General features: G+C 39.3%; 1 protein-coding gene across 13 annotated transcripts in view; it reads left to right on the forward strand.

Annotated features, from left to right (window-relative positions):
• KALRN (kalirin RhoGEF kinase) overlaps positions 1-23,608 on the forward strand; it is a 536,830-nt gene that overhangs the window by 229,656 nt on the left and 283,566 nt on the right. For all 13 annotated transcript variants that reach the window (XM_076342988.1, XM_076342996.1, XM_076342997.1 and 10 more), the window contains 3 exons: positions 5,159-5,281; positions 15,152-15,343; positions 22,754-22,885. In XM_076342988.1, coding sequence (XP_076199103.1) covers positions 5,159-5,281; positions 15,152-15,343; positions 22,754-22,885 — 447 coding nt within the window. The remainder of the gene's footprint in view (positions 1-5,158; positions 5,282-15,151; positions 15,344-22,753; positions 22,886-23,608) is intronic.

A 23,608-nucleotide genomic window follows, 5' to 3' on the forward strand; every position in this document is an offset into this window, starting at 1 on the left:
AATCCTGCCATCAGTACCACTTGGCTTAGGGTGTGCTGCCAGCCGTGTGATGGGAACATTATCCTGTGGTGCTCTGCACCACTGTTTCAGAATCCAATGCTAATGCTCCTCAGCGAGCTCTGACAAAAGCCAGAGAGCAGAGGTTATTATTTGAAATGATGTTATAAATCTCACTCTATCTGAGGTAGGGCTGGACTGCACACAGTCTGCATACATGCTGTTCCATATCCGTGTGTTTCTTCTCTGTTCGCAAACAGCTGTTCTCGCCCTATACTCACTAGCCTGCCAGATGTTACAAATCCAGGGAAAGTCTGGAGGCACATTCTCCCTCCATAGGACTTATTCATGACCAGCTTGAGGCCTGCTGTTTTGTCTAACGCTTAACCTGGATTTTCTAGTAACTCATCAAATATGATGACAAAACATGAGGTTGAGAACTCATTGTTGCCAGCACGACTGATGTTGGAGATATGATCTGATACCCTAACGCTCAAGTGAAGTGGCCTCAAGACCACACGTGTAATAATTACTGGCGCATGTATGATCATTAATGACAGTTAGGGTAGATGCTTTAGCAAAGCGTTGGGCAGAGACCCTTTGGATCATCTTAGTTCTTCTGACTCTCTCATAAGAGACTAATTTTCTTAATTAAATGTAGCACTTAACATTCTTCAGCGTCCGCATCCGCTTTCCTTTATGTATTATTAGAAACAGGGACTACAAGAGATAATCACATTGAAAGTTTATCTTCTGTTTAACTATGCTTAACCCCTCCCCCCAGCTACTCAGTCACTGGAAAACTCTTAACTACTTAATTGGTCTCCAGATTATCTACAGCGATGTGGAGAAGTGCCAGTCTGGGAGACATTGAGGATAGTTGGTTCACGTGTTCTAAGTGATATAATGTCCAATCTTACTTACTCTGCACTCCTGTTTAGTGTGAATTCATGACTGCCGGAGTGATTAGCAGACTTAAGAGAAGAATTAACTCACTGGCAGTCAGCACGACTCCAAATAAGAATTCTGTAAGTCAAAGGAATAATTAAAGATCCATTAATTTTATGATGATCACTAGGCTAGGTTTGTTAGGGCAGTCTTTTTCATGAATAGGATGAGATTCATTGATACAGTTCTGTATAGCAATGTTATTATGGCATGGAAAATCTCACTTAGCTGAGACACTATATCTGGTTTAAGCTGATCTCACAGGGCACATTCTCCAGACTCTGCTATTTACTGTATTAAAAACTCATTCCTTTGACAGGGAAACTAACTTATCAAAGGATGTTGAACATTTTTCCAGGTGCCCAAGTTAGCCCCTTGAAACCGGAGCGGTCCTCGCAGGGTTGAGTAAAATAGCAACTGTTGGGTCATTGCCATGCTCACATACTTAATGGTGTGCTTTAATTAAGCACACTCACTTCAAGAACACAGGAAGCATCAGTGTTTCTCATGTGGAAAACAAGTTTAACTTGAAAGCTTTCAGGAAATATTACTAGTAATATGGGCCAGGCCAGACAATGTTGACAGACCTTCGTATTGAAACCTCCTGGCCACACATTGGAAACTCGCACAGCATCATCACGAGTCACCCAACATCTGGTATTTTCAGAGCCTCAAATTCCAGTCATATTATTACAAGAGAATTGTTTAAGTCCATTTGTGGACTTTGTGGTCGAAAAGTTTGAAAACACAATCCATTAGATCTCAGAAGCAAGTAAGACCCCATTTTAATGTATTTATTTATTTATTTAAATCCCATGATTGTTTAGGAAATCTCGTGATCTGTGGGACTGTGTGATACTTATCATTTCCATGCACCCTTGATTAGGAGGGTGAAAGTACAAAGTTTTCCATGATGCCAGACCTGTGCAATAAAGAAAACCAATACTATCTTCTGGGTACTTGGGAAAATGTCTACAGTTAAGTAAGCATTAAGCAGAAATGCTTGAAAAGTCTCTGAATGAACCATCCCTGGAAACAAAAGCAATGTAGACAAATCCAAGCAGTACTGTGCCCAGGCTGTGCTGTTTTGGAGGGTCAAGTTAGTATTTCCACACAGCACTGGACTGTGCCATGCAGAGGTACCAGTTCATTTGGAACTTGTTTAGGTATCTCAGATATAGTAATGCATTGCATAAGGTAGACATGTCTGCAGCCTTGCAAAGCCCTGGTTGCTGTGTAAAGCGAGAGTGATTGTAAATACTGCTTATTATTCATTAAGAGCCAAGGGCAATGAAAGTTTTTACAGAGCAAAGTGCATCACTAACCCTACTTTAGACCGTAGTGAATCTGCATCTTTTTCCTCTGCACTCATTCCTAGCCATCTTGCTTTATTTTCTCCCCACTCCAAACCACGTGAAACTCAAACCTCTTCATTCTCTGGGCTTTCAAGTGAGACTTGAGAGAATCAGGGAGAGACTCCAGACCATATTGATGGGGGATAATTTGCTACAGGCATAGGCCAGCTGAAACCAAAGTAATTTTTTATGAAGAACATAATAAAAAGATTCAAAGCCTAAATTGAAATTGAGTTTCTTCCAAAATCTGCTATTGTCCATGAACAGAAGTTTACAAAACATACTGTTTTGGAAGGTGGTACAGATCTCATCATTGAGGTCTGTTGCTCAAAATTCCTGAAGGTCATCCTTTCAACTGCTATTGTGTATTTCAGTTGATTAAACAAGACAAAAAGATTAATCATTTTTTAAATTTCTTTTTTTTTCCTTGATAGTTTATTATTGTATTTTAAAAGGCAGAAGCACGGTTTAACTTAACCTAGAATCTCATCCAATAATATGTGTATAGATTAGATGGAGGAAATGCTCCCTATCCACAGAATAATAGATTACTAGTTTAATTTACTTCTCTTAAAAAGATCCTGATTCGGCTTTGCTGAGCATAAAATATTAGATTTACTGTTTATTTTTAGTGGATTGCTGCCAGTTTTCTTCTCCCTGAATGTCTTTAGATTGTTTAAATCATTAAAAAATGTTCACATCAAACGTATATCTACTTACAAGAAATCTGTGTTGGTTTCTCAGCAGAGATGTAAAAGCTTGTTGTTGGGACATGAACTTTGCTGCTATGGAATTTTTCTTTCTTTTTTGGCTTTACAGCTTTTTTTTTTTTTCTGGCAAAATATTTCTGCCAAAATAATTTGGCAAATTATTTTAATAAGCAACATAAGCACAAATCTTAATAAAGTGAGAAAAAGGAATCCAATGAGAAAGCTTTAGATGTCTCTTCAGGTTATAGTAGCTTGTTTCATTCTGTTTAATTGGCAGTAATGTTTGAAACCCCTGACCTCATCCTTGCAAAAATCTCGTTATTTATACTTTCTGAAAAAATAGTGATAGGCCTGATTTTGATCAGCTCCATGGGTACAAATGAGAAAGTAACTGTGTCAATTATATTACTTTGGACTTGCATCATTGTAACTTGAACCAAATCTGGCCTTTAAGACTATTCATCAACACAAAATACAAGCTGGTACAGACTCTGTAGTTGCAATTGTATTTTCATAAATAAAAGATTAAGATCAGGCATATGTAACAGATTTTTGCAGCCGGGTCAGTGTAGTGTGTCTGGTGGCATTGGAGCACTTGCACTATTTATCTGCATTTTGATGAGAGGGATATTCAATATCATTTCTGCAAATCTCCTGCATAAAGCAGTGCGCTCCCATGCCAAATTGAGTGCTCAGCACGAGATGCTGAGTTTATTGCAGGAATCTTAGGTGACCCATACAGGGCCTTTTCTCTACTTTTTCTCTGCTCTTAGGAGCACCATCTCTACAGGAAATGGCTTACTGACCCTGAGAAACTACAGCAACATACAGTGCCCGAGCAGTGCGCTCTGAGTGTTCTTCAGCCGTCACAGGTCAAAAATTGTTATTCAGTGCTAAAGAACAAACCAGCTCTTGACTGGAGGACATGTAAATGTTATAGCAAAGATCTGGACTGATCCTTTGGTGGTTGCTTAGAAGCTGCATCACTTGCCTTTTCACCCTAAAACACTTTCTGTAACACCAGGGACTGTATTGACCTGACCTCCACTGCCTCTATAATTAGTTTTTCTTTCCTTATAATGAATTAATAAGTTGGGGTTTTTATTATTAAAGAGTCCTTATTAATGGACAGTTCCCCAGCTTGCTGGCATGGAGATGAAGGAACATGGTTTGAGGGAATTCTGTAACAAAAATGTTTGCAGAAAAGAAGAAATCTGAGATTGTAATGCCTGCAGAGCTGTAGACAGAAGTAAAGAATGAAAGATTCTCACTTTGAATGCATTTAGTCTCTAACACAACAGAGAACAAGCCAAAACATAAACACACGATCTCCTAGCTGACTTGTGACAGCTTATAATGAATGAATGTGCTGCAGATTGAAGTGTCACATTAACATGCTGCAAAATAAGGAATGAGTTTCATCAGCTTTATTCAATATATTTCTATCTGTGTCTGAAGTACTGAACTATCCATTTTGCTTGGAAATACATTTGGAAGTGGGAGAAGTTGAAATGTGTACTCTTTATAGATATTCATTAAATGCTTTTTTTTTTTCTTTTTCTCTCTTCATCCCAAAAATAATAAGTGGAAGATTTAATAATAAGTGGGTTCTGGCTTTGGAATTGGAACGATCTAGTAAATATAAGTGTAGGAAGTCAATTGGCTATTTGGATGTAACATTTGGAAACTTTATGTATAGACAAAAAAGAAAAGGGGGGTGAGAAAATCCCATCAATAATATTTATGGAATTGGTGGTCCATTTCTGGATTAAGGGTACTTTATGAACTGCTAGATCTTCGGTCAGTGAAGGAACCCCTGTTTTTAGGTCCCTCTGCTGCTATTTTTCTATATATGAAATTCCCATTACTTATCGGAAAAGACTATGGGATCAACTTACTGAGGAACATGCTTTATGAATTATGTTTCCTGACCTATCATTCTGTTAATAACGAAATATGGTGATAACTTAAATGCTTCCATTGCTCGACAACAGCTTATTTTGATGAGGAACATAAATGAGTTTTTTTTGTCTGTGTTGCATATACATCTGTCTCAGAACTGTGGATTTTTATATTTTGCACTCTCTCTTATTTTTTTCATCTCTGTCTAACACTTCCCCCCCCCCCCATCCTGTGTCCAAATTCTAGATGTTTGACTGGATCAGCCACAACAAAGAATTGTTCCTGCAGAGTCACACGGAGATCGGCGTGAGCTACCAACATGCCCTTGACCTACAGACGCAGCACAATCACTTTGCCATGAATTCCATGGTGAGTTGAGGGCACACTGTGAAGAGCGGGTCTGTGCGTGTGAGTGAGGAAAGGGCCGGCACATCAGGCCACCTCCAGTTCAGAGAGCACTATGGACCTGTGAGAGGTGAAGTAAGGAAGGTCAGGCTGGGCTGTGGCAGCAGCCCTCTTTCTGGGAAGTAGAGTGTTGCTCTGTCCACTCAGACTGATACATGATTATTTCCTTGACTTAAGAGCAGCACATTTCTGTGGAGTTTGTTTACATTTTGGAGAGCAAATACAATATTTTTTTAAGTCTTTGACATTTCTTTGACTGGGAATTAATGAGAGCTGTAGGTGGCACCTTAATAATTTATGTTTCTCCCCCGACACCCTGCTAAGGTACTTTTCAAAATCTTAAAAAAGAGACACTAATCAAGCTGTCAGTTGTGGCCACAGTGAGATTTTGGCTTTTTCATTAGTTAATTGGTCAGTCTTTTTGAATGCAACTCAATTTACCTTAGGTTTTTTAAAAATAAAAAAAGCATCATTATACATTTATAAGTGCTTTGCTCACTTTCTTATTCTTTCCAGGCATAAGGTACTTGTTCTGGAAACCGCTCTGCTTTCAGCACAGGAATGAGGACAGAATGTATTGACGTTTTGATTGTTGCACTGGGTTAGAGAAATGCATGTGTACCCGCTGCTGCAATTGCACAATGCAGAGATGAGCCCTCTCTGAATGTTCTCTGTCAACTACACAAAAGCTTGCCCTGAGTAAACCAACTCCTACAGGTGTACCTCTTCATGCTTTGCACAGTCAGACTACAGTTGCAGTGGGGCTGAGACCTCAAAGGTGGTGGATGATGTTTAAGTTGGTGGTGTAAGTCACTAGAGAGCCACACCCTACTATGCCGCCAAAGGGCAAGGGACTTGAGAGCACCTGTCTGAAATGTGAAAAAGAAGTCCTGATTACCTGAGGTGGTTAAAGATCGCACATCGCTTTCATGATTACAGCTGTTAACCCTAGTATTCTGGCCAAATTCCAGATTAGGTAATTAACTTCTCTGACCTAAATTCCACCCGCCATTTCCACCTACCTAGCTATTCCTCACTAAAGCACTGTGCCTCACCAGGGCATTGCATAACAGTGGAAGATGAGAAATGTTTATAATGTCTATTAATGTATTTATTGTGATTATAATTGAAAGGAGCACTGAAAAACAGGCTCTATGCACCTGATTGTTAAGCTTGCCATCGCAGTGCCATCTAGCAAAATACAGGATAGCATGGCCTCCATATAACACTGTTGCTCACAGCATCCTAACAAATAAGTATGTCCTGGAGGTTAGTGCATTAAAAGTCATTTGGATTATGAAAGATGTAAGTCAGTCAAAATTCTTCAGAAAAGACCATTAGAAGAGTCAAGCTGGAAGACCTCCCTTTATCCTTTTTGTGGTACTGTCTGGTATTATTTTCTTAAAATAACTGGGAGCTAAACTTGGAAAGAGATAATTGATGTTAATCGAAAATTAACGGGTGACAGGGAGGGTGCCACCTAATGGAAGAAAAATTATTTTCCTCCGTTCTTTTTCCATCTGTCCCCAAGTGAACTTTTGGGAATGAGGAATGCAAGGAGGTGAGACATTTGCAAAGATCTTGGGGGAACTTCCAGGGGCAGGGACTTCTCAGTGGCTGCACTGTGGCTCGCAGCTGTACCATCTCACCCTCTCAGTGCTGCCAAATGCCTGTCTAATAGAGCTGCCCAGGAGAGAGACCTTTTCAGCTGAGGGGAAAGAGTGCAACAGATGATACACCTCCCATTCTGCACTGTCTTCAGGATAACCCCCACACATGTATAGTCATATGGAAGCCCATACAGACAGCATGAATCAATTTACAAAGAAGATTGTCTCCTCCGTCTCTTTAGCATAGAGGATCTATGTGGAAGGACATGAATACTGGGCACCTTTAACTTTCAACCCACAAGTACGGTGAGAGATCGCACTCAATTCTGCTCTGATTAATTGGACTGAAATATATGACTCTGTAGAGGAATCCCACAACATAACAAATATGCCAAACAATATATATGTTCTTAGATAATCCTCCTTATAGGAATATAATTCATATTTTGTATGTATATCATTTTCCATATGCTACTTTTCTTTTAGCTTTAGTTGAATTTTAGACCTAGAATCCCCTCTGATGGTGCGGTGATGTCTTCCTTTTGATTTTGGATCAACATTGATTCATACAGCAAACAGGCACAGTTCATTCAACTTAGATTATTTTTTAAAAAAATTCTTGTGATATGCTCTCTCAGTAGGAACTTTAAAAAAAAATCTTCAAAGATTTCAGTTGATGAACAGAGGTTACATAAGGAGTTGTGGTATTGTTATTGACAGTATGGCAAAGTCAGGATAAAAAAGACTATAGAAATATTTCAGGATACAGATGCAACTCAGAACTACACTTTTCTTTTTCTTTTTTTTTTTTTCAATCTAAATGAGGCCTCCATGGTATTTATCAGAAATATCAGAATTTTACTCAGTGCTTGAAATTCCTCATGATCAAATAGGTTTCTCAAGACTTTCCATATTGCTGAAAGGCCTGTATTTGGGTTATGGGTCTGCACAATGGCCTTTCTAGAGGGCATTTCAATGCCAGGATTGCACAGGCTGGCAAATGAGGTGAGTTTTACAGCCTGGTGAGGTTGGCTTGTGGAATTAAACAGGGCTGCTGTCTTGCAGAGGGCTGGGCATCCTATTTTTGGAATAGCAGATGTGGGGGTATATCAAGCTGAAAGGACATTTGGAAAATAATGGGAAAAGGGTAATAACCTTAAGCTGCAGGCTACCTGAACTAACCTGGAGCTGCTGTTCTTATGTCAGTATAGTGCTGCTGTCAGCAGAGATGCTCTTTTTTTAGATGGAGCAGATTCTTTGCTAGAAAAATGTGGAGTGACTCCTGGTATTCCCAAAAGTCAGTATTGTGAATATGAGGGTGTTAGTATGCAGGAGATACCAGCTTGCTGCATAAGGGTGTTGGGCTGCATACTAGTCATTCCATTTGTGGTAAAGCAGGCAGGAAGAGCAAGAGGAGATTGAAACTAAAATGACCCTTTCCTGGTCACAGCCCAGCTCCTGTGGTAGATGGTAGTTTTGTCTCTTGGCACACACAAGAACTCTATGCAAGCCTATGTGAAGAAACTCTGTGGTAAGGATGAAGCCCCTGCATTTGTTCAAGGCAAGAGCCATTGATGGTCAGCAGTGGACTCAGGACAGATTGACTTACTTGAACAGAGCAAAAACAGAGAAAGTTGGGTGATGGCTCTGAACATAGTGGTAGGACATTACATACCCCAAGCCTACAGAGCAATCTGAGCCATAGTTTGGTTGTTGGAGAAGTAGGGCTAGAAATATGGATCAGGTCTGTTTCATGTGTAACAACACTTTAGTGAAGGAAAGTCTTGCTGATAACAGAGAAAGTAGAGGGAAAAAACCACCACAGCTAACTGTAGCTTCTTGATACAAGATATACAAGGTCTGTATGTTTTGCCAGGCTTTCTGATGCACAGTGTGATTATGTGGTGTTTTGTTTTTTGTTTTTTTTTTATCCAGTACAGTTTTCTCTAAGAAAATTGAAGTCAGTGATGTTAGAAATACATAATCATGACTGCTACTGCACAACTGCCTTCATTCAACTGTCTTATTTTTATGGCAACTTCTTAGTTCAGTTGTTCATGCTACCATTTGATTTCTGTTGGAGAATGTTGGAAAATAGCTAGTGCACATTATTTGATAATATTTATATTGCAGTAAGAGTAGGAGGTTTAGGTCACTGTTCTAGGTGCTATACACTTTCAAAGGAAGAAATGGTCTTTGCCTTGCAGTCTGTTGCCAAAGGCTCTGCTCCTACAATATTTATATACATAAATTACTTTTGCACATCAAGAATCTTCTTGCGTTGTTACCCACTGATAAATATTTGTGAAATTAAGGACTAGGAATAAGTAACATAATGCAGAAGGTGTTAGAGAGAAAACTATAGGTCTGGTGAATTTAAGTTAGGTATGTACTTATTTGTGTTTATAATCCCGTATTCCTCAATCTCTTAATGTAATACCCTTGGCTGCAAAAAGAAAATGACAGGAATCCTTTCCTGTTTCTTTACCAGAGAATGGGGAGGTTATTACCCTCAGATCTGTTTGCAATCACAGATAGAGTATTGTGACCCATACAAGTCTATTGAAACTCACCAGAATCTTAAGTTTTCAAATTAAAACATTCATATCTGATGAGCCTTCAAGCTCTCTCATGCTAATTACAAAACTCAAATATTTAGCTACCGTGCTTCAGGCTCAAGACATGGAGATTGGTTCAAGAAGAATGACTTTTCAAACCCAGTTAAATGGTGCTGCGTTTTTTTTATATAAATCTTTTGGTTTCTGAGTCTCAAGGGTGAACTAGATCAGACTATATACTTTTTCTCTAGGAATTTGCTTTATAATTGTGATTTTGCTAGAAATTTGCTTTATAATTTAGCTAGACCTTTTTTTATGCAGTATATTAGTCCCAGCAACTGTTGGATTGAGAATAGTTCAGCTATCATGAATCTGAGTAACAAAATAATAAAAACTTGAAGCATTCTTATTGGTTGTGGGGCTTGGGGTTGTTTATGGCTTTTGGGGTTTGTTTTGTTTTGTCAATACATTAAAATCAGTATTGAGAGAAGATATGGAGGGGGACAATGTAGCTGAGGATGACTGTATGTTTTGTAGGGAAAAACCCTACAAACTTCACTGGAAGTTGGATCAGATCTTGGATCTCTGAGGTGTTTGTTTTTTTTTTTTTTTTTCTTTACACTATGCCTAGTGTCCTTTAAGCCTGGCATAACTAATAATAGTTAAAATACTCTCTTCAGTTCCTCTAGAAAACACACTCTCCAAATGTTTATTGGGTCACGCCTTTTGTCACATCCTCTTCCTATACATCTCAATAGGCATGGTGTGACCAAAGCTCCTTCTTGGAAAAACAATTTGTTACTCTGTTTTTCACAATAATAATTCTTCCTTTTACATGAACAATGTGGTATGTGGAGAAGTCATGTATTTGAGGTAATAAACTGTAGTGTGGTATTTTTCTTTCAAATAAGGACCACAGATTTTTTTTTTTTTCTGTGATTCAAGGCAGTGCTTGTTTTCACTTCAGTTTCAAAATAAATTATGTTAGTCTTTATCACAGCTGTGTAATGTTTATACTGAAGCAATAATACTTTTCACAAAGATGAATATTTAGCTCCAACATTTTGTGAGTAATCTCAATAATCTAGTAAATTCACTGGAGAAAAAAAACCCAGTGTTTCAATATGACACAAAGCATACTGGTTGTAGCTCCATTAACCTCCTTAAAGAGCGAGTTACCACTTTCCGTGGGACATGCATAAAAATGGCAGTGTTCAGTGCTGGCATTGCTGCCTATCCTGCTGTCAGGGAGTTGGCTGACTGACACTAGATGGAGATGCATGTTGTCTTAAGAAAGTCGCAGTGTATTTCAAACACGTTACAATTATTATGTAAAGGCTAATGATGCCTGTTGAAAATTCCCAACATTTATCTTAAATGAACAGTGTTTTTGTGTATGTAGGCTGAGCTAAAATGCCATCCAATATTATTCTGCAACAGGCTACATATAATTGGCCTTGTTATAGAAACTTAAAGGTCTTAAAGATATCTCATGAGTTTATTTTGTCACTGAAACATTCTGCTTTGGATTTATCTGTTGGGTTCATTTCACAGATGGTTTCTAAACTCACAGTAATACAGTGCAAGCTGGTTTTTTTTTTTTTAATTTTAAAGAAGAACTCTTCAACAATCAAATTTCACCTTCAATTAACCTGCAAAACCCTTCTCTTGCAGCCCACCTTCGCTGCTTGCCATCACAATATCGCAACTAGTTCTCTAGGAAATGAGATGAACACAGCCAAGTTCCTTGCAGATTTAATGCTTCTCACTGCTCATTTTTCTTTTGAGAGTGTAAGGTATTCTTTTTGTACTTGTATTAGAAGGAAGTATTGTTCCAGCTAGAGTTGGAGGATTTAATGAAGAGGGAAGGTCTCCCAGCATGCCCGCTAGATGATCAGGGCTGAATTAGTGTATTTCCCTGTGGGAGATCATTCCACAACTGAAACCCCATTACTGTCAGTGCTTATTGCTGAGACTGAGGGCTGTTATCCTACCAAGTGTTAGGGACCTTAGCAGTGATTGCTTACACTGGAAGAAACACCTACGTTATAGACATTGGTGATCAGAATCAAGGTCTTGTTTAGGTGACAGAAATGGACTAAGAATTGGTGGACAAAGAGGGGTATGTGCTCTTGCAAGGCATTGCACAAGGCTTTCCTAAACTGTAAAAGAAACTCTAGCATATCATGATGCTGATGTACATGTGGGGAAATTTTTCTTTTGTTTGCCAGTCAACTGATTTTTAGAAGGCAAAAATCTTTTTTGACTAAAGTTTCAAAGTTGAAATAAAGTCAATGAAAAATTAACTCTAACATGGGGAATGCTTTTCGAAAATCTGCAAATACATGTAAAATAAAGGTTTTTCAATGATAAAGGATATATATTAGCCAAAACTTGGATGCATCCTAGTATCACGACAACAGAATGTCAACTGAAGTGCTTTTACCCTTACTTCTAGACATTAATATATTGTTTGACCTGTTGCAGTCCTATATAGACATAAATCGGTGATCCCTTGCAGTCTCCTTTGGGAACACCTCTCATCTATGAAAAAAAGATGAGTCCTTAGGTTATATTTACAGTGAGACTCTCTATGAACCTCTTAAGAGTGGATTTTCCAGCCTAAAGGAAAAATGAAGTCACAGACATTAGTTGCTCTATTTAATTTATTTCCTATTAGGATAAAAAGATCTATATAATAGTGACAGAAAAATCTCAATTCATTCAGTTTTTAGATGTGAACAAACCAGAGGGAAAGGAAGGTTTAACTTTGTGAAATGTCAACAGTTGAATTTTGGTAGCATAGATTTTTGTTCCGTTTTACTCAGAACTTTACACATTGGCAGATAAAGATGAAAAAAAGTGGCTTACAATTTTATTCTACTTCAAGGTGGAAAAGAAATGTCTTGCATTTTGTGGATTGTGGTCAATTAAGTGTTTTTCTCCTGAAACTAAGTTCTGGAGTGCTTTGAAGCCATATTGCATTTTACCTCAATCCACAACAGAGATCCCATCGCTCCCAATAGTAGTGACACTGGGTAAAGGTCCTGAGATTGTAAAATGTGTTTCGTCTGGTAGGATGTGCTATCCTGAGCTCCAGATCTTTAGCCAAGTCTTTGCTCTGTCTTGTTTTTCTGTGAGACCTAGGACAAGTCTTATGTGTTCAAGCCCCACTTCAGTGTCTCTGCTTCACTGAGGTGGGACAGATAAAGCAGAGGTAAAGAGTGCATGTGTCCAGAAGTAGGAGGTATCTCCATTGCACTACCTGTTGGAGCTATACAGAAGAGCACATCACGTGATATTGCACTTGAATCCATTTATTGCTCAGAAAGCAACAGGGGAAGCTCAGGAGTCTCTGTTTCCTGAGCCAGTTCCGCTTGGTGCCCTAAGAATGGACGTGTGAGCAGGTGACTCCCAAACTGCTCCTTGCTTTCTGCTGGAAATGCTATGGAGTTACTGGGTTGGCTACAGGACGGGTTGGTACTCTTCCATGAAAAATTCTCATCTAGGAAAGTGAAATTTCATCCATAAAAATCCTCATCTCTGTATAAAAATATAACAAACAGCCATAACAATCTCCCTAATTTAAAAAACAGACTCTAAGAACATCTGCTGTATTTCAACTAATCTTACCTTTACCCTTCTACTAGTTGATACATCTATATACTGTAGCTATAGGGAACCAAGGAATTCACAGCCATTTTCCTCCATGCTCATTGCATTGCAATGGCTAAGAGAATTCTGCAGGGGGGAAAAAAAAAAAAATAAAAGCAAGATGAAAGCAACTATGTTTTACATGAAATTAAAACTTCTTTAGCAACTTTTCTTTCCCTTCAAACACAGGAAAGTTCTTCATTTGGCGCAACTAATCCAAGCTTTAGCAACTGTAGTGATGCCACACTGCTTCCCACCAGAAGAGCTGACCTGAAATGTTGCAAAATGATCTTGGCTGAGGCTCAGTCATGAAGACTTTCTGGGAGAAAGGCTTAAATATTTAGTCTAAATTCCAGTTTCTAACCTAGACACAAAGAAGTGTTTGACTGCGGCTGGTTGTCAAAATTCCAAATCATAATATCTTTTTTAGTATACTTTAAACTCCAGAACAATTTTGATTGGTTTCTCTAATTGTACCGAAAAAGATGTTTTTATTTCTTTAAAATTAATCTGACAATTCTGAGCCAAATCCAATTTTTAAGAAAAGGCTATGTGATAAGGGGAAAAAACCAAAACTGGAGGCTGGGTATTGCTTTATATCTGTGTTATTTATGTGACAGCTGTCACAGTCATGGTTCTTCAGGGAGAGCAGAGTGGCTATAAGGGCTGTGGCCCCCTCCTTCTTTCCTTTAGCATCTACAGGTATGATGAGTGTGCTCTGTAGTTATCCCACACACTTTGCAGACATACTTTGCCCTGCTTCACAACTTAGTTTGGACCTGTGCCTGCCTTGGCAGTGCTCTGTTGTGTTTCATGTTTGGATTGGCAGATGCCTTTCCACATTGTGCTCCCACTCACTATGATGAGATCCTGCTCCAACAAACACTTCCACCTCTGATTTATTATTTGCCCATGAGTAATACTGTTAAAATCATCAGGGCTGTGTCTGTCCTTGTGCATAAGGGTCTTACAGGTTCTACTCTCTGAAATTCCTAAAACCCTTTTGAAATATTTTAGTGAGACAAGAAAGCAGTGAGTCAACATTAGCAAAACATCTAAAATTCTGGGATGTTCCTTTCCTCTGGTGAGGAGGAAAGAGAAAGGAGAAGTGTTTCCATCAAATGACATTCCAGAAATCTGCAAGACAGCTGTCATTTGTCTTTTGATGGTGCATCTTTGTAAGACATTGTCATGATGGCTATTTATTTGCTGGTTTACGTTCCTATGCACAATGGGGGTATCGTAATGCAATTACATTGCTGTCTACAGCTCAGTTTGAGGAAAAAAATATCCTTCCACTGCTTCAAGGCTGAATAAAAACCATCATGGAAAATTCTTATGAAAGAACAGAAAATATTACCCTTTTAGTAGGCTTTTTGAATCCTTCTAAATTCAGAATGTAGTTAAATGATATCTCTGCTGGAGAATAGCTTAAAATAACCTGCAGAAAAGATAACATTTTAACTGAAGAATATAATTTAATAGACATTTCTATGGAAACTCTTATATTTCTATAGAATGTCCTTATGAGCTCTTTTAAATTCTATAAGTCTTTTCCATTTGTTGACACTGCATGTCTATAAAGGATTGTCAGAGTGTTCTCAAAGGACAGAAAGCAAACATTTCATTTATGAATATGTGGATATAGCATCCAGAAATATGAAGTACTGCAACAGAAATATCAAGAATAAAATAGAAGCGATGAGTAGACCCTAACAGGTGAGTAAATAGCTAAAGTATGGCAAATTAGTTTTACATAAATAAATTCAAGGGGACGGGGGAGATAACAGTGTTAGATAATGGCATAGATGTGCAAAAAGATTCCTGAGGGATGTATTTCTAGAGCGGAAGGTAGTATGCCTGCTATTCATGCATATTTAAGCGGGTGGTTGATTGCTCTCACTGAACTGCTCGGCTTTACTCCAACTGATGGTGTTTGGAATGTGTAATGAAGGCAGAGGGTGGTCACGGTTCTTCCTTCTCTTTATTTATGTGTGCTTTTTAATTTTCAGAATGCCTATGTCAACATCAATCGGATCATGTCTGTTGCGTCAAGGCTTTCCGAGGCAGGCCATTATGCTTCCCAGCAAATTAAACAAATATCTAGCCAGCTGGATCAAGAGTGGAAGAGTTTTGCTGCAGCTCTGGATGAGCGCAGCACCATCTTAGCCATGTCTGCTGTCTTTCACCAGAAAGCTGAACAGGTGAGCTGCTTTTGTGACTGGCAAAATGATCCACTGCTACTTTGATAATGACAATGCTGCAAATATTACCTGATGGCTTTTGGCTTGTATGCAGTGAGGTTAAGAGCCTTGTTCCTAGTGGATCGGTGTCTTAAAACCAAATAGTTACATTTCCCCCCCCGAAAATGGCACGTGTTCCCTGAGTCGGTCAGAAAATATGTTTATGCCTTAGTGATAAGAAAGAATCTGATCATAAGTGAAGTGCACTGGTGCAGTAACATGCTGCCTTATTTCTATTGCCTAATATTTCATCAGTGCTGTGGATAAATTCAGGATTATTATGGTCAGGAAAACAGTATGTATCTGCACTCATATGTATATGTGGTATGTGCTATGTGCACGGGAATATTGACAGATATGACATAGACCCATACCAGCAGACAATTTCTAGGAGCCAAAGCACGTTATTGTTAATGAAACTTACGGAATTCATTCCACCACCTACTCTTGCAGTGCTCTCCATAGCCTCGAACTTTGTTAGACCTCACTAAGTAGAGACTTCAGAGACAGCTAGGAACATCCAAGAAAATTTTCTGTGTCCCTGAACTCTGGTTTGTGTCTTTAACAACTACCAAAATTGTTCCATAATTTCATAGCTACAAAAGATTTAAAATATGTCAGTAAATAAACCTTCTGCTTTTTTTACACCTAAACTAGGTCCACTTAACAGTGATGGTTCAACTTTGATCATATGTTGATTACATTCATTCTCCAGTGACAAACACTGCTTTGGGGCGCTATTCAGTATTGTTGTGTGCTTGTTTTTCCAAGTAATTAATATAAAATCTACTAAGTGGGTGTGCTTGATGTTTATAAAATGACCCATACTTCAAGTGTCTGAAGAAGAAATTATAACTGATGAGCCAGAAACTGTGCCTTGTAAGCCAGAATATATGTGTAGAAAAGTTTAGCTCAAAGAGTAAAGATTTTCTTTATTGTTTGTTTCTGACCGTAGAATTATAATGGATTTTTCTTTATTTTGTGTTTCCTACTGACAACAGGCCGTAGCATAGAGCGATTACTCACCCTACTGGGCACTTACTCATGTAAACACACTCGGTGGCTCTGATGGGACTGATACGCTAAGAAGATGCCCAGTACAAGTACTTTCATCTCTGTACAATGGGCACTGTAGTGCTTAGGTGTAGTCTTCATGTTAATAATTATCATTCATCATATGATCATAAAGAAAAATCAGAAAAGAATTTATATCCAGTCTGTAGTCACAATGAGAATGTTTAAGGTTTATTAATGAATTAGTTCGTTCTTGTTTGTTTGGTGTTTGGGTTTGGCTTTTTTTTTTCTTTTTTTTACGAGCGATCCCTTATTTTTCTGAAGTGTCAGTCTTGTTTGCAATTTATGAGTTGCTGAGGTATTGTATAGCATGAAAGGCAATAAAACAGAAAGCTGTATTGAACTATCTGTCAAGCTAGAGGTGATTTTTTTTTTTTTGTCTTCCTACCTTTTGAACACTGTCAAAGTGGATATTTTGCCTCAGCCTTAACTTGAAAAAAAGCTACACTAATGTCACTTTCAGCTTTGGGTCTTTTTTCCTTTACAATTGTATGGGTGGGCCTGAAAAACCCAGTCCTGCCTTGGCACCTCTTCATAAGGAACTGAAGTTTGTGCTGCCTGACAGAAGCTAGTCTCTCATTACTAAGCAGACAAGAGAATTTGCTAATTGTGAACAGCAGTTGCTCCTCACTTGCAATAAGAGACAATTCAGTGGAACTGTGCTGATGTGAAGCCTGTAAACTCAGACTGCTGCAAAAAAGAAATGTGGGAGTCAGTGTGCCCATTAGCCAGGACTAAAATTTTGGCCTTGCTTTAGTAACTCTGGTAGGATAAACCAATGACTTGAATGCTAATAATTTAGTCATTTGACCTCTGTGTAGTATAGAAAGTGAGGTGTTTGCGATTTGGTCTATAACTCAGTCTATTGTCTATCAAACATTCATTCTAAATGCAACTCTTTATTATTTGGCATCACCCAGGGTTTTTTTTACTCAAATCAGGGCTTCATTTTTTTACAATAAATAAGGCTTAAATCTCTGAAGCAAAGATGTAGATAAACCCACTATTTCCTCTGTCCCAGATGAAATCTTTTTTTGCTCCCTTTGTTCTGTCAGTAAAGGTAGTCTTGTTGCGGATCCAACCATTTCTCCCACAGTGTAACCCTGCTTCCCTCATACCGATCTGATATGCAGATTGTCTTTCCTTCTCCAGTGCGATAAGCTGCTACAGTCTCTTTGTTCATTCCTTCCTATTGATTTAAGTTCTCCATGATGCCAAGAGGAAGCAAGTCTATTAGGACCGTAATCTTTCAGCCTTTGGCACACCCCAGCCTGCAAGGAAGTTGTTGGCTTGGGACAGAGATTTATGAAAAGCTCTACGATCTCTATAACATGCAAGCTGAGCAGGAAGCAACTTGTTTTTCAAGGTCTCTTCCTAAAGACCCCACGCAGAAAACTGCACAGAATACAATTTGTCTGGCTTGGAAGGATGAAAGGCTGAGTCAGCCCTGCTGGGAACTGAACCTCACATCTGTCTTTACGTGCCTCAGAATCACATTGCTTTCCTGGATCTTATAGCAGATACATGTGGCATGTTGAATGGAACTTGGCTGAATGAGTTCCTGGATCAAAGCACTTTTTTTTTTTTTTTCTTCCTTTGTTTCTTTCTTTTTCGTCTTTTTGTGTGTGTGTGTGTTTGTGTGCACGCATGTGTCTTCCTTAATTTTTTTAAACACGATTTCTACATACTAAACCATCATCAAGAAAAGAGCAAAGAAAAGAAAAGGAAACAAAGGAAGGAAAGGAAAGAAAAGACAAATCTTGCCAACTTAGCCTCCAGCCAGGCTTCCTTCAGCACATGTGTTTGATCAAAAGCCAGTAAACTAAACTCTAAACAACCACTATGTCTAGGTCAAGGTGCAACTCAGGATATTCAGTGGAGGTGTTTCCTAAATGTCCCTTAATTCTACCTGCTACAAATATCTTGGGGTTGGTTTTTTTTTTTCTTCGTTTCTCTTTTTTGTTTTTTTCCCCTCCCTTTCTCATGCTAGCATGGAGATTTTCTAGTGCGAAAGAGAATCTGCTTCTGTATCTTTAAGTATGTCTGAGGCTATTCAAAGTTGCAAGAGAACATAGGAGAACATGCCTTATCTCACTGTGATTTCAAGAGAATTGTGCTGATTTACACCAGATGAGATTCTGGCCCACTAACTGTCAGGTGCGGGAAGCAGGCATACCAGGTGTCCCCCCTTTCTTGGATGTAATCTCTGAAAGTGTGCTGAAGTATTCACAGGACGCTCACTCTACAGAGCCTGTCAGAATGAACAAATTGATGTCTTCAATCAGCCGAGAGATCTCAACCATTAATTCTGGGTCAGAGTCTACCCTCAGAAGTGCACAAGCAGAATTACTATTTAAGGTAGTAGGTGTTAGGTGCACACACTAGACATTTATGCTGATTCTCTGAAGACTGACCCCTGACCATTTGTTTCATATTACCTTACTTCCCAACCAAGAAGACTACTGTTCTCATCTCTGCCTGGATCTCTCTAAGCACATCCTGAACTCCCCTATTTGAGGGAAGGAAATGGAAAAGAGAGGAAAAGAAAAAAGGGAGGAAGAATTTGAGGAAAGGGAGGAAAGGAAAAGCCTGATGATATCTATAAGATGCAGGGATAAGACCAAGACAACTCCTCCATTAGACAGGGAAATTCCAGAAACAACAACAGGAAATTCACAATTAGCCTCATACAAAAAATTCAGGGCATCAAGAGATATTATAGGTCACTGAGGGAAACAATTTCATGGCTGCCTTCCCATCTTTCCCCATAGCCGTTCTGGAGCATGAAAGTATACTAGAGTTTGGTTTTAATTTCTCTGGGGCCTAGGGGAACCACACTGGTTAGCCTGCCACTTCCACGCAGAGGCCTAGCAAGCCATAAGCAAGGACTGTGCAAAAAATGTGGAGAAATATGGACTATAAAATGTCCGAGCTGTGTTTTGGAGCAACCATGTGATACAGCATAGCAGTCCCCGAGAAAAGCTAGTAAGAAGTGGTCTGAGAATACATTATTACCTGACCTAATACAGAATTTGCAACTTAGGTGAATAGGTTGTGAGTCAGGAGTAAGTGTAGGTCATTACTTTAAAGTTACTTTTGGATTGGATCAGAGGCACAAAGGTACCTTAGGGACTTTTTTATTTTTTAGGAGAAATTTTTCTTAATCTTTCCTGAAGTCTTGAAAAACATGGACAATTATTGGAGCCTGTCATTTCAAATCATATTTAAGCAGCTTTTATGTTCCCAGTAGGAGCTATTGTAGTCTATGGGCTAACTAGAAATTTAAGCAATTAATTTAAACGGTATTGAGTATCCAGTGGACAGTAACAGCTCCTGTTCCAACCTAACAGTTAGCAATTTACAATTTTAAATGCATCTTTTTTCAACTCAGTCAAATGGTGATTTTTGTGACATGAATATGTTTCTAGCATGAAGGCTTACATTTATAAAGTTTTTTGTGTCTGCAGTGTCACAGTGTGTGACAAATAATAAAAATTAACATAGCTGTTTTTTTCAAAATACCCAAATCAATAGTCCTATGGTATGAACTAACACTTTGCAAAAATCCTTAAAAAAACATTTGCTCTCCCTATGTGAATCTACACACACAGCACAGACCACCGTGCGCTGTTTCAGGGTATCAGAGTAAAACACTGACAGGCTGCATTTCTTAAAACTTTTTAAAACAGATGATGTCAACTGCTCCTGCTAGTGGCAGAAGTGAAATCACTGATGTAATTGTTGATGTGATATTGTCTATATACGATAGGTATACAAAAGAAAGATAGATGTGAGACAACAAGGTGGAAATCTGGTTATGTGCATAGGATCTTCTTGAGACTTCTCCCACCTAGTGTGCAAATCGCAGTCTGGGGATATGGCAGTATATGAGTAACATGACTATAAAAGCTTGTACTAAAATGGGTAGAATTCAACAGTTTTGATAAGAGCCATAACAGTGTGATTCCAGCAGCAGGAACACTGATCTACAAGGTGTAAAGGTCTTTTGTTCACTGTTTTGACCAAGAGGTTCATGTAACAGCCCCAAAAGGGATTGATCTCAACTCCGTGCTCTTAAAACTGCATAGGAAATTATGTGAATTCCACTGCCTTGGCACAAAATATGATGACTTCAGCTTTATGCAAGGGTGTTTGGGAATTTCATCTGAAGAGATTCAACAAATCAGGAGTCAAACCAACACAAGAGAACCTGCCATCCTTGCCTCCAGTCTTCCAGAAAGCACCGTTTTCACTGGTAAATTTGTACTTTGTAGACATGAACATTTAGGAATTCATCTTTGTCACTGAATCTTTGTGCACTGAAAAGAAGTGTTTACAATGCAAACACTTTATAGGCTTGATTACACAGCAGCATGGTGAATAGCTTTACACTGCTAATAAAAAAGGATGCTGATGCCAGAGTTGAATTGAAATTCTTTGCTTTGAATCTCACAGCCCTTCGTGCTGTGAATGAGTGCTTCACTAACAAGCCACAGGTGAACACTTCAGGAGTGGATAAAGCTGTGATCCTGGGGGTGGTTTTGTGGCATTATACATTCACCCTACAGGGCACTGCATCTGTTGTATAATTAGCTGTTCTTTTTTATAAATAGCCCCAAAGTATGGCAGGCTGGTTTAACAGAAGGATGGAGAAAGAGAAAATATTAACGAGAAGTAATGAGGTGGCATTAGGCAGCTAGTATGGACAAAATATGAACGTGTGAGCTGTGTCACTGAAGTAAGCCCTGCTTAAAAGATGTTGTAGTTCAACCCGGCAGACAGCTAAACACCACACAGCCGTTCGCTCACTCCCCTGCAGTGGGATGGGGGAGAGAATCGAAAAAAAAAAGGTAAAACTCATGGGTTGAGATAGAGAGAGTTTAATAGGACAGAAAAGAAAGGGAAAATAATAATAATAATAATAACGATAAAAGAATATACAAAATAAGTGATGCACAATGCAATTGCTCACCACCCGCTGACTGATGCCCAGCCAGTTCCTGAGCAGCAGACCCCCGGCCAGCTTTTCCCCTAGTTTATATACTGAACATGACATCATATGGCATGGACTATCCCTCTGGTCAGCTGGGGTCAGCTGTCCCGGCCGTGTCCCCTCCCAGCTTCTTGTGCACCCCCAGCCTCCTCACTGGTGGCGTGGGGTGAGAAGCAGAAAAGGCCTTGACTCTGTGTAAGCACTGCTCAGCAACAACTAAAATATCAGTGTGTTATCAACATTATTTTCATCCTAAATCCAAAACACAGTAGTATACAAGCTACTAGAAAGAAAATTAACTCTATCCTAGCCAAAACCAGGACAAAAGAAAAACCGGATGGGAACCTTAGAGACTAAATTCCTCTTTTCTTTTACAGAACAGGCAGCACTCAGGAGGGCTTCCCCAATTTGTTCTGCCAAAGTGCATCAGCACTGCTCTGCAGGCCTTTAAGAGTGGAAAAATATTTTTTTCCACCCCTCTGCTCCCTGAAGCCATTCAGTTTCTGGCTGTCTGTTAAGGCTTCCAACCAAGGTGCTAAACCGTATGAATTGCAATGGCAATGATTTTTTTTCTCCCTTTTTGTGGATGTCTGCCCACCAGGAACTGGACTGAGACCAGCAGCTCATTTTGCATTGGCTGCTTAGCAGCCGTCAGATGGTAATGGTATCTGATCACTGCTGACCTGGGCCAGAATCAAATGTGTGACCCAGGGGTTTAGAGCCTTGGTATCCTATTAGCAATCCCACTGAGCTGGCCCTGGGTTGGAAACCGCTTGAATACAAACTGTCTGCCTTTCACTGAAATGAATGTCAGCATTGATTTTAATGGGTGTTTTCTATTGCCCAAATTAGTACTGTTAAGGGCAGGTAAGCGACTGAGGGAAGATTGACAGCTGAGATAATGCCAAATACAGCTGGAGCTGTAACTGTGTCCTTTTGTGCTTCACGCTGATGTTTTTTTCTAAACATGTTGCAGCCTTCCTTTTTGGAATGCAACGTTGTAGCCTCCCTCTGTGGTATGCAAAGACCCTTAGAATGGGTCTTTTCTGAGCCTGGTTAAAGGAGCATTTCTTTTTAATCCAGAAGAAACAGAAACCATTCTTTTGCATCTAGGTGTTCTACCAGTACTGAGGAGGTGACAGGAATGCGCTGTTCCAGGGTGCCCAAAAGGACTCCTTTATAACTGTTACGTTTTCCTCAGTCCATGCTGCAGTCAGCTATGGCACTCTACAAACAAAGTTTTCTAATGTAGATGAGATGTTGTTCTGTGTCGCTGTTGCTCATTGTTCCTGGAATTGTTTCAGTTCCTTTCAGGTGTGGATGCTTGGTGCAAAATGTGCAGTGAGGGAGGCCTCCCCTCAGAAATGCAAGACCTGGAACTGGCCATCCATCATCATCAAACCCTGTATGAACAAGTAACACAGGCCTACACAGAGGTATGTGCTTCCCAGAGAAGAATGTGAGCATCTGTTAAGCGATAACAGATATTTGTCTGCATTTTGGAGCTTAGCTTTTCTAAATGAGACAGGTTCTGCTTTCCATTTCTGCAACTTTTTCAAAGAAAGAGCCAGATCTAATCCCAGGCTGTAGGAGGTGACTCCTAGCAATCTGCTTGTAAAGGCACAACAGGACAATCTGGCGGACAAACCCCATACAGAAATGAAATCTAGAGCTAGTGTTGGCACCCCAGAGAAGAGCCACTTTATTGCCTTTGTTGAACAGGGAACCCCTTTAAGCCCCTAGTAGCTTTACTCCTGTTGCTTTCCTTTTGTGAATGAGTCCTGGCTCTAGCACAGGTACGCTAATGGGAACAGAGGATGCCAAAGGCTTTTTCCTTCCATATACAAAGTCACAGAGATGTCAGGTCCTCATTACAATGAACGCTGCCAGAGACTGTGCTTTAGATAGAATCATAGAATCATTTAGGTTGGAAAAGACCCTTAAGATCATCGAGTCCAACCATTAACCTGACACTGCCAGTCCACCGCTAAACCATGTCCCTAAGCGCCATGTCAGATGTGTTTGTATACACTGTTGTCAAATATCTCAGACCTAAATAGGGTATGTGTTTTTTTCCTTTAAAAGAGGGTGACAAGGACGCTAAGACTAAAACATATTCTCTGGCATTTTGTCAAAAAACCCATAAAATTCTTCACATT

Source organism: Aptenodytes patagonicus, chromosome 6, assembly GCF_965638725.1.
Source record: "Aptenodytes patagonicus chromosome 6, bAptPat1.pri.cur, whole genome shotgun sequence".
In the NCBI taxonomy this organism is placed as follows: domain Eukaryota; kingdom Metazoa; phylum Chordata; class Aves; order Sphenisciformes; family Spheniscidae; genus Aptenodytes; species Aptenodytes patagonicus.